General features: G+C 38.3%; 1 protein-coding gene across 1 annotated transcript in view; it reads left to right on the top strand.

Annotated features, from left to right (window-relative positions):
* Positions 1–1600: 1600 nt before the first annotated feature.
* LOC103358124 (neuropeptide FF receptor 2-like) overlaps positions 1601–12370 on the top strand; it is a 25801-nt gene continuing 15031 nt past the window's right edge. The window contains exon 1 of the mRNA XM_008282958.1: positions 1601–1928. Within this exon, the coding sequence (XP_008281180.1) occupies positions 1601–1928 (328 nt within the window). The remainder of the gene's footprint in view (positions 1929–12370) is intronic.

Raw genomic sequence — 12370 nt, 5'->3', positions numbered from 1 at the left:
TTTTGCAGTATTTTAGAGTTTTAAATCTGGTTTCTAGCAGTGTGTTTTACATTAACCATCAATGACTGAGTTGAAGACGGGAGCAACTGTAGCAACAGAAACAGAGGAGACGACAGCAGCTAAAAGTTTGGTGGAAATATGGAGGAAAAATCCAATTTAAAACAATTTGTCACAGGGAAAATATATCTGCATGTGACATCTAGATGAGCTAAATCAGCCACAGCGCACTGAGTGCACACTATCTGCTGGCCACATTCGTCTGGATGAATTATAAATAAGCATAAAACTTGTATTTGCAGAATAATATATAATCTGAACATGGTAATTTTATACTGAGACAGTAACAGACTCAGCAGACCAATGTGCACCTGGTCTGGTCAATATTCATATGATCTCTGAAAACAGAAATATATAATCTGGTGATAGAGCAAAAACAATCATTCAGGAAAAAACACAGATGAGTTAGCTGCTGTTTTTAGATGATCTGCCGTGTTGGTTGTTGAGCTGTGACAACAAACCAAAGTTTACACTCGACTTTGTCGGACATTCATTTGAACAAAATGCAGCCACGCCAACGACTTCTTTGTCTTTGTCCAACAGCCAGTTAGTTTGGAGATAAATGAGTAAGCGTTGAGTAAACGTTAAAAAAGGTAGACCTGCGCTTTCTGTTTGGTTTGGTGGTTTAAATTAAAGATGGGTGTTCACAGGTTCAGCCCACTAATCCAGGTGGGCTGTCGATGCAAATCCAACCTGCTTGCACTCTGAACACAAACTAGACATTCAGTTGTTTACATTATTTGATGTAGCATTTAAAAAAAAAAAAAAAAACAACTCGGTACAGAATGAAGAACTGTTCAAAAGTCCTCCTTAGTTGGACTTACAATGTGGCTTTGAAGTGATAAATATAACAGGATCATAGTGCTGAAATACTTTATTAAAGTTATAGTAGTATTATATTGGAATTAAAAGTTAAAAGCTCACTATTAAGTAAAACAATTTAATCATTTCTGGTTGGATAATTCATTTGTTTCACAGTTAATTTGTCATAGCATTAAAGAAAATGTTGATTGAGGTTGAAAATCGAGACTCACAGATCTGACAGCAAATCCAACCACAATAACGGAACACAAGCACAAAAAACACCAAATGAAATCATAAAACGAGTTGTGACAGATGAAATAAACCCTGCACACGCTCCGGTCCACCAGGTATTACTGACAACAGATGAGCTTCGATGCACTGCTGAGGTTTCACTGAGTAAAAGAATGTCTTTTATCATTGTGGCATCAGACATGTCATGAGGTTGTTTTTTTTTTAAAGGTTTTAGAAAAGTTTTACCAACAGAATGTAATGATGTTAATTTATGACAAGGTTTTTTAGCACAAATGCAGAAAAATGCAGTATTGTCCCATAATGCCAATGAAGTCACCTTCAGAGCTTTGTGTTATACTTCAACTAAGTACATGGAATTTCAGTGAATAGAAAAGCTAAACATTTTGAAAAACTCTCAAGCTCGCACAACTTTCTCATTCTCTGAATTTGCACTTTAACATAAGCTAGTTCACCACAAAGTCGTCTGATTTCATTTCATAGGTTTAAAATGAACGAAGGACCTGACAACAACTCGACTCAGCTGTATGACAACTGGACGCTTTACAACTCCTCCGTGGAGTACGTCATACCCCGGAACAACATCACATATGTTGGATTTTACCTGCACCAGCCGTCCACGGCCGCCATCTTCATCGTGTCCTACCTGCTCATCTTCCTCGTGTGCATGGTGGGGAACGCGGTGGTGTGCTTCATCGTGCTGCGGAGCAAAAACATGCGAACTGTTACCAACTTGTTCATCCTAAACCTTGCTGTGAGTGACCTCCTGGTTGGGATTTTCTGCATGCCCACGACGCTTCTGGACAACATAATTACAGGTGAGCAGGACAGTAATTAGTAGCTTTTCTGTGTGTCGTTTGATTGTGATGACTTGTGTCAAAGCTTGAAACGTTTAACTGAGCTGGCAGCGTGGTCACAGAGAGCGTGCTATGAGTCAGTTGGTCCAGACTGGAACACTTCAACAGCTACTGGATGGACCCGTGGGAAAGTTGGTAAAAAAATTTAACTCCACCTCAGGTCGAAGGAAACCAACCACCACAACCATGGCTAAAAGTAGAGAGAACTCAAAAATGTCTTCTGTAATTTGGTCTAACATAGCTACAATACCAAAAGAACATTTAAAAAAGAATCAAATAAACTTGAATATTAAAGAATTAGGTATTTTAAAGTGTAACTGAAGTGTGTGAGTTTAAAAACAGTCCAGCCGAAAGGAATATTTTGGCTTGTGGTTGCACTGAAAAGTACAGATTTTTTTGGTTTTTTAAAGAATCTAGTTTTTGCAAATGATTTTTTTGACTAATTGATTTTGATGAAATATCCTAATGTTAGGTGTAGAATTGGTTAAGTTCAACAATGGAACCAGACACCACACATAAGTAGTTGAGCAACCGTGTTTTCAGTTTCTGGCTCTGATAAATGGTGTAATTTTCATGAAAGAGAACATGTCTTTCTAACCCACTGGCAGCCTTCAGGTTTCAGAGGCTTATACACCTTAATTGATGTCAGTCTCAGTTGCAGTTTAACGTTTATGGGCTAAGCTTTGAAGTCATATCTGTAAATATGTGTGACGATCAGATTTCCTGTGCCAGACATCTTCAACTAATGAGCTTCTGAAGCAGAACTCACCCAGAGTTCTCTGGAGATGCAAACTGTGGATTAACTGCCTCATACATCTTTCAAACATGTAGACGTTCAAAATCCTATGTGACACACTCTCATCATTAATCTGTTAATACGTTAGCATTACAGGTCCCATGCCTTTCTTTTTTTCATTTTTATTTTTTTTAGCAAATTAATGAAACATCCCCAGAATATGTCTTCTCATTTTCAGCTCAGAACACCACAAAGATGGTTCATTTCACCACGCCTCTATAACTCCCGGTTTTACAGGGTGTAGCTTTAAATACAACTGAGCTGCTGCTGCCGTCCACGCCAACTTAAGGAAGAAGACTCTCTGTGACTGTGATTGACAGTGTGGAGAAAACCAGTTGACTACAGCAGCTGACACAGGCGTGGATGAGCTTCAGAGACTGTGACATTTGGTCACTTCTAACCTTCTTTCTGAGCGATCGTTTATTATGGGCATATCGACATATTAATAGCACTGCTCTTGTTTTGTCAGACAGTGTTGCGGTATTCAAATCAATGTTTCAGCATCGCAGAGCAGCAGCTGAAAAGTGACTGCCAGTGAACATGTAGTCATAATTAACTTCTTTTCAGGCACTGTTTTTATAGTTGTTCTATTGTCTGATACAGAAACAGAAAAATATGTAAATGAGAACAGCTTTATGATGGATTTGGCTGTATTAACAGATGTAAACGCCAGCTGAGTGTGTGGGTGTAAGGTGAAAACACAGCCATCCACCCAATAATTGACTATTGATTTCAAATCGCTTACAGTTTCCACTATTTCTGATCTTTCCGCATAGCTCTGACCTATTGATGTTTACATAAATAATTATGTTTCCTCCTCTGCTTCCCTTGTATGTGGGGTTCCTCAGGGGTCGATTCCGGGACCAGTTCTCTTTTCCCTATACATGCTGCCTCTGGGTCATTTGCTTAATACTATCAGTGGCGTCTCCTACCGCTGTTATGCTGATGACACGCAACTCTAATTTTCAGTAAGCCCAAATAACTTCAATAACATATATACCATTCATGACTGTATTGAATCAGTTACAAACTGAATGTCAAATAATTCTCTCTCCCTAATAAAGATAAAACAGAGGTCTTGGCCCACTATCTGCCAATATCAGATCAACCACTAAAAACCTGGGTGTCATATTTGACCAGCAGCTAAACTTTGAGGCCCACATCACCAAACTTATTCAAACCTGCTATTTCCAACTATGAAACATTGCTAAAATCAAACCACTACTGTCAGCCAAGCAAAAGGATCTCCTGGTACATTCCTTCATTTTCTCACGCTTTGACGACTGTAACTCCCTGTTCATTGGCATAATGCACTCCTCCATAACTCGTCCTCAACTAGTTCAAAACTCTGCAGCAACACTTAACAAAAACCAGCCATAAATCCAACATCACTGGCAATCTGGCCTCCCTTCACTGGCTCCCAGTAAATTTTAGAAAAAGCTTTAAAATATTGTTAATTACTTATAAAGCCCTTCATGGCCTAGCCTCCATATATATATGAATTATTAAATCTTACTCTGCCAGCTGACCCAACCGGTCCAACGATCAAGGCCTCTTGGTTGTTCCTCGCTCCCTTTTTAAATCTAGAGGTGACCGTGCTTTTGAGGTTGTTGCTCCTAAACTCTGGAACAAGCTGCCTGAAAGACTGTTAAACTGTTAAAAACCCACTTTTTTTTTTTTAGGCTAGCCTTCCTTTAAGGTGTCATTGCGTGTCGTTATCCTCATGTCTTCCCTGTCCTCTCTCTGTTCTCCTTTTCTGTGCTTTTCCTGTGTTGATACTTTGTGTTTTATGCATGCGTGTTACGCTTGTGTTGTATGTATACATGTATGTTTGAACTAATTTTAAATTGCATCACATTAACTTTGTACTATATTTTATCAAAACTGTGTTTTACGTTTTTGGATTAGCACTTCGTAACCCTGTGTTTTAAAAAGCACTTTATAAATAAACCTATTATTATGATTGGTATATGATCGGTGATGGGAGCGCATGGAGACCATTATGTTCACTCTTGCAACCAAAAGCAGAGCATTTGGGTGTGATTTGTTCATTTTATAGTCCACAGAAGCAGCTCTAGAAAGCACATAAATCTGTTGGACTGTGATGCAGCTGCTCTTTCTGAATGGATAATCTCAGAAGAAGACGACAGTGAGGAGGCAGGATTACACTAATGTTTAGCTCAATGACTTTTGGTTACTCAGCATCTTCAGAGAAACTGGATCAAGTTCTTACTGGCTTGAAAATCCGGGAGTTTATACAGTTGTGGGAGAGCTGGAGTACCAGGCCTCCTCACATCTCACAGCTTTGTTTCACGTCACAAAGTTTATAAAACACAGTGAAATACATTTTCAGCATATAGGACCTTTACATCTCAAACAAATGTAGCAGCTCTGACTAATGACAGCTGAGTCGAGTCAGCTTGGACAAAGTCTGGGATGTCCAACAATGACCGATGTACAGAGCACAACCAGTTCTCCTGTGGTGTCACGCTTGGGTCTGTCTTTACATTGTGGACAAGAATGAAAAGAACTTTGTGGGAAAAATGGTTCGCTCCCTTTTTCCTCTAAACCTTGACGATGCTCTCTGGTGTGTGGTGACGCATTACAGCTTCACAAAGCTGCTGGCCGTGTTAATCCTTTGAGCAACCTTCAACTCTAATCTACAATCATTGATATTTTTTCATAAACTGTAGGGCTGCCTTGTTTTTTAGTTTAGGCTTGCATGAATGTGGGCGTTTCGGGGAGGCCATCTCTTCATGACGTGACCTATCATATTACTATTTGCCTAAAGGCCTATGGTGATCAAAAACAAGGCGAGGATAGAGGGGTACAACTTTCAGTTCTGATGGAGGAGACAAGTCTTCCCTGCATTCACGACTAAGACACAAACGTGGTGCTAATCTGACTTGACATTTGCCTCTTGATGACATAAATCTCATATGAGAGCTTTATAAGGTGAACAACGGGTATGGAGGGTTCAGATTCTTCATTTAGGAAATGTACAGAAGCTGCAGGGAGTTCTTAACCTTTTCTCTTTCAGAAAGAAAAAAAAATGGTTAAAAAAACAAATATGGAAAAAAAAAACAGGAAAAATGTTACACAAAAATTACAATAGTAGAAAGAGTCACACAAGAAAGTTCTTCCTGGTGAGAGAAGAGAAGGGAAGATTACACAGCATTTTCGACTGAATTACTTCTTCACCGTTGACATAAGTATTTTTGTTCTCCTTTTTGCACTGCGTGGAGCCAATGAGCCCCTTTATTCATGTGAAATGTGATAGAGGGGTGTCATCCAGCCTGAGATGACACACATTGTCATGGACGAACTCAGAATGCTACTGGCTTCTTATCAAAACCATGAAATGACTTTGATTTTGATCTAAACCCAATGTGGAGAGAGGCTTTGAAAATAACAAAAAGCCTGCAAGCACATCTCTTTAGTTAACCATCAGAGTGACAAGGAATGACAAAAGATTTTCTACACAGTGACTGTAGATCAACTGCCTTTTTCATTTTTCACATATTTCCAGTTTTTCTTGCAACGATGAGTTTCTAGCACCCCCCAGAAGAGGAATTACCAAACATCAAAGGGAAAGCCCCATCAGCAAAATAATACAAATTGAGAATATTAAGTAAATATGCATATTTTGAACCAGTTTTGTTGGTTGGAATTCATTTGTTCACATATAATGAACATTTCTGTTCATAAAATGGTCAGAAATAGAAGGAAAATAGATGGATTTCTGTCAAATAATGCAACACAGATTGAAGGACTGATTATGCTTCCCATCGTAAGTAGACTTTTCCCAACGGCCCGCTGTAAATCAGGAGAAACCCAAAGATGTGATACAATGATTAAATCAACCAATTGGTGAGATTAACTTTGCACATGAAATATCCAGCTCTTGCACTGTTACAAGAGTAGAAAGTAGCAGATTAGGCTTCCCCTACCTCCCCACCCAAAAAATAAAAAAAAAACAATCACTGTCGTCACTAAATCAGGAACACGACAGACCCTGACACACAGTTTGAGGAAATCCGGCTGGCTGTGGCGCTTTGTATGATTTAATCCCTGCTGCAATGACATAACTCAGAATTAAATCGTGAAATATAAACGGACAGCTTGCAGCTACCATAAGTAAACAGAATGAAAGCTTATTAGCTTTGCAGCAGATTACTCAGTAAAGACAAAGGGAAGATAATCTCCTCAAAAACCCCTTCTTAGAAAGGCAACAACTATTCATGGTAAAAGTATTGAGATGGTGAAAGCCCACAGATATGGGAGCTGTGTGCGATGACAAATTAAAGCTGGCTGAGAACACAAACGTGTTTGCTTGGAAGGCACATGCGGTTGTGTGGCTTACGCAAGCTCTGCTCATACGAGGTGAAAGGAGGATACAACATCTTCTACCTGTTTTTATTAACCACCAAGTAGTTTCTGAGCATCTTGTGTTTCTGTCACATTTTTACTCACTGTCGGTTCATTTTTTATCACTTTTTTTGGAATCAGCATGTACAACATTCTCACAGAAGTTGAAAATGGTGGCTCTCCTTAATATAAATATTCTACTACGAACATTTTACATTTACTTACATACTTGTCGATGTGTTTTGAGAAAACACAGCCTGCAGTTCAGCCAAAAAGTCCCTAATTTATTGTGACGTAGCTGTTTGCAGCTGATTCAGGAAAAGCTTCATACAGTCGTGCTCAAATGTATTCATAGCCTCCCATTAAAGAAGGAAAACACAGCTGTCACTGAAATAAGTTGAAGTTGACAATAGTAATAATAAATTTAAAAGAAAATATGAAAATCATGACATTGCTTTTGAATTGTGGTTCAACAGAAATATTAAAAAAAACAAAACAAAAAACAAGAATGATGGGACCCGTAACCTAATATTTTGTTGAACAACCCTTTGAGTCAATCACTGCAATCAAGTGTTTTCTGTAACTCTCAATCAGACTTCTGCACCTGTTGACTGATATTTTGGCTCACTGCTCATCAGCAAAGTATTTGCCCGGGACAGTTTTTTGTTTTTTAAAATGATTCTTTTCCACCACAGTACAAAAGCAATGTCCTATTTCACTAAATTATAATTTAGCACATTTGTATTTATTATTACTTTCTTCAGTTTCTAGTTATTTGAGTGACTATTGTGAATTTTGCCTTTTCTTTAATGGAAGGGTATGAATACATTTGAGGGCGACTGTAGTTACACCAAGGACAGCAATTTTTTATTTTTTTTGTTTACAGAAACTGAGAAGTGCACGTGATTTACTTTAAGCAAATTTGTAAGTGAGACACACAAAGTATCTGATTTTAATGAAATACCACAATATTAAGCTTAGGTCTGGTTAAGTTTTGCAACACGTCACAGATGAGTAGTTCAAGGACAGTCAGAAAGTTGAAAACCCAACGATTCTTTCTGTTTTTACTCCACAAATGTAGTAATTTTGGCGGGTTTTAAAGATAACATGCCTTTTGATGCCATTGGCAGGATTCAGGTTTCAAAAGATTTAAAGTGTTTTGATCTTTTTCTTTTATTTGTTGGAAACCCGAAAGATCCTTTTGCACAGTTCTGTTAATACAAAACCAAGCACTAAGTAAAATGTATGGCATCATTGGCAAACCCCCGCATGTGCTCCATAATGACTGTATAATAATACCATCAGGAGTGCACTAGAAAGCCAGAGGTAATCATATTGTACCGTGTTCTGAATGCTGAAGGTGTTGCTGTTGTTTTCACTTGCCAATACTTGCCCCTTAAGAAATAAATGAAGTATTGGGTTGATTATTGCATTTGTAATTATGCCACATTAAAAAAAAAATCTCTTTGACAGACTCCTTCTTGCCTCTGCGTTTCAAAAACACAACATCTGCTGCACTGTAAATAATAATAATAATAATACTAATACTACTACTACTACTACTACTACTACTAATAATAATAATAATAACAATAATGATAATAATAACAGTATTGCAGCACTTCTTTTCTTTCCGTTGTACCTGTTTATAACAGCCAGAAAAAACCTGAGGTCTGTGTGACTATTAATGAACGCACAGCATGGTGCAGATGTGTACAAATGGAAACATGTAAGTGAAATGTAGTTTCATCAAGCCAGTATGGCTGAGTGCAGAACAACATTTTCTTTGCCAGTCAATAAAACTTACTTTAGAATGTGGCTTGGGAGAAATCTTCAGAAGGGGGTGAGTATATATGTATGTACATTTAAATAAACATACATCGTTTATCTGCATGTTATTTAGATTCCTAACAACAAATTTTCAGTTGTTTAAGTCGAAGAGAGGAGAAAAAAGGGTACATGAATGAATTAAGAATAAGTTCAGCTACGTGCAGCAGGATGTTGGTGGCTGTGCAGCTCAGTCTGGGCCTGTCACGTCCACAGCATGTGAGGCTGTGATATCCATCGAGAAAATGTAGTAAACCAGCCACTTCCTCGGTTTTTAAATCTTTTCTCTTCAAGAACCTATCCTTTAACTTCCATTAACACTCTGCACCTCCATGTGTAGCGTCTCTGGTGCCGCATTAAACACCGTTCCCTTTAATCCACTAATTGATTCATTCTGCAACAGTCGCCTGTGCAGAACTCAAGAGATGATGAAGTTTGTCTTCGGTGTATTTCAGCTAATTTTGTTTTCACTTTGTTCATTTGATATTTAGCTTGAATATACATTCAACGGTGTCGTTCTTGCTAAGGTTAAACACTGTGTGGGGTTAGTTAGGGCTGCACGTGTGAAAATAGTCATTAACTAATGTATGCTATGTTTGCCGACAAATATGGCAACTTAACACGAGGCAGCTCTCATGCTGCCTTTCTGCTTGTTTGAATATCAGGAACTACCACTACTAAGCATCTGTGCTGTAAACAACCACCTGGAATCATGTTAATGTCTGCTTTCTCCTGAGTTTGATAAATGTAAATGGTCTGCACTTATACAGCGCTTTTCTAACTGAGCGGCACTTAAAGCTCTTTACTGTGTCTCTCCTTCACTACCTGTACTGTGCAGAGTGTCCATTGTTTTTCATTAACAGTAACAACTGTGGGCACTTGTACGTTGCTGTACAAAGAAAGTCAATGCATATTTGTTCTTTTCTATGATTTGTAGCATTATAGTTAGTTTCTAAGCCCTCTCCACTTCTAGTCATGGTTGTGCTGTTTTAATAGAAGCTCAAGACTTTATATTGCAGTAAAAATGAGTTTATTAAGTAAAAATGTGACAGGAGCAAAACAACATCCAGAAACTGCTGATGGTTCAGGCAGTAAATACTGACAGATGTTCACCACATGCTACCAGAGGTCTGAGCATGTGTCACTGCATTTTGTCCAACTGGTACCAACTGGAGAAACAGAGCAAGAAAAGAAAATAGCTTAATCAGCTTAAAAATAATAAAGCACAATTAAAACAGTAACTTTGTTTTGCTGCTACTCTGGACTAGATAGGGCTAAACAGTAGTCAAATCAGCACCACCTGTGAGCCAAACAACACATTGGCTCAGGGGTGGACACAGATACAAGACTAAGCAAAGTGGAAACAAAAACACCAGTTTTATCAGGAAATGTCTTTTAGCCATTTAAACGTTTCTGATGCTGCAGTCTGAATACAACATGGATCAAATTACAGCTTTAAAATCACAGGCAATTACTCCTAAGAACAAAGAGCTCTTAAGTGATTAATTGATGTTGAGTACTTTGACCCAGGGACGTTTCAGCTCTTTGCCTTGACAGTCTACAGAATTAAAATGCATTTGGAGTTTCTTGATGGTGCAGCGATGTCTTTTGTTAAACTGGCACTCAGCAAATGTCAAGCACAAATTAGAAAGGATGCGAGGACACAGAGGCATACAAAATACTTTTTCTTTGATTTCTTGTTTTCCTAGGATTTTAGCAGCACTGCAGGCTTCACCAGGAAGACATTTAAACAATATTTGATTGGAATTAATCAGATATGGGATTTTACAAATGAATATAATCATATGTGGGTGGAAGCTGCATGTTGTTAGCCAGTATGGTGCTGATTTGTGCCTTTCCACAAAGTGCAACAAAACTGATTATCAAATTATATGCTTGCAAAAGATATGATTGGGCAATGTAATAAATGGAGAAAAAGAAGATGCACTGAAAGAAGCAATCACATCCTCAGATTGGGGGAAACTGAGCACTTTAGCTGCTTATTTAGGAAGGGAATCATGTTTGATGCACTTACTGTAAATTACTTTGGACAAAAGCATCTGCAGCATTAATGTGATGTGATACAAGTGTACGGATGTGCAAAAACATCCAGTGTACCCGCGCTTCAATATTTTGCACCCTCAGTTGAAACATGAATAATAAATGTGTTGTCAGCTATTTGTGCGTGGTGAATGGGAGGTGTTGCTGAGTGCACTGCATGGTTAGTTTAATCACAAAGCACGACTGAGTTTTTACAAAAAAGAAAAAAACTGCTAAATTGCACGGGTCTGTGGCATTGTGTCTGTGCAGCTGCGCTTGGCTGCACGGCTGCACACAGCGAGGCAGAGCATGAAGACAACAGCAACATTAAAGCATGAAAACCGCTTTTAAGCAACTACAGTTGAAGTCAACGAGCATCTACAACCAACAGCTCGCTGCAGTCACCTGACTCGCCACCATTTCTCAGCCTGTAGGTTTAACAGCTGGCAGATAGCTTTAGTAACGAAACCCAGGGCAGGTGTATCTAAATAAATACCCAACTTGTCAACACAGCGGGGTATGATGTGCATTTTGCTGCTCAAGACTTCGATGATCAGAATACACCTGCAAACATAACATCATATGTTACTGCGCTTGTAGAAAATTGATGTCAAACGCTGATGTTGCTTTAAAGCTTCACACGGACGTGTCTTTACTACCACCATGGACGGACATTCAGTTATATGTATTACGTGTAGCAGCTGTAGATGTATGTAATGTGGGCAATCATAGGTGTTTTTGTGGACAATAATCACTTTTAGCCCTGATGTATCGACACAAATTTCACCTAAATACACCTTGTTTCAGAGACGGGTCTGATGTGATATATAATAAGCAAAGTAGAAATAAGTCAAACTTAGTCTCTCCCCACTCAAAGATGTGTGTTTTCTATTGTTACTTTACTCAGGTGGCTTACAGGTTGTTTGAGGGACGTTTCTCTGAGCTCACTATGAAAAGCTGATGTGTGAGTACAAGATGATTCTATGACACCACAAATATAGAAACTAGTCATTGTCCAATATGAATGTCCAATTGAATTTCCCTTCTGGGATAAATAAAGTATTTTTCATTTCATTTCATTTCATATGCCACATATAACTTAAGAATAGGAAACCTGACACTTTACTTGTTGACTAAACATATAAGTGCTCCTTAGATTTAAAAAAAAAATCCATTTTAACCCTCCAAACTTGTTTCCATTTGCTTACGGTTACATTGTTTACTTGCTCTTGGCTCATTTTTCCATGCAATATAAAGCCGTTTTCTGCGGAACAACCAAACTATAAAGCCGTAAATCATTAAAAACATAAAAAAAACACAAGTTGCATTTCTTGATGATCTATTTTACTATTTAGAAATGAAATAGAGGATG

This window comes from Stegastes partitus, unplaced genomic scaffold (assembly GCF_000690725.1).
Source record: "Stegastes partitus isolate 25-593 unplaced genomic scaffold, Stegastes_partitus-1.0.2 Scaffold291, whole genome shotgun sequence".
NCBI lineage: Eukaryota > Metazoa > Chordata > Actinopteri > Pomacentridae > Stegastes > Stegastes partitus.
The sequence above is the reverse complement of the archived record's forward strand: the minus strand, read 5'-3'. Positions and strand labels throughout refer to the sequence as shown.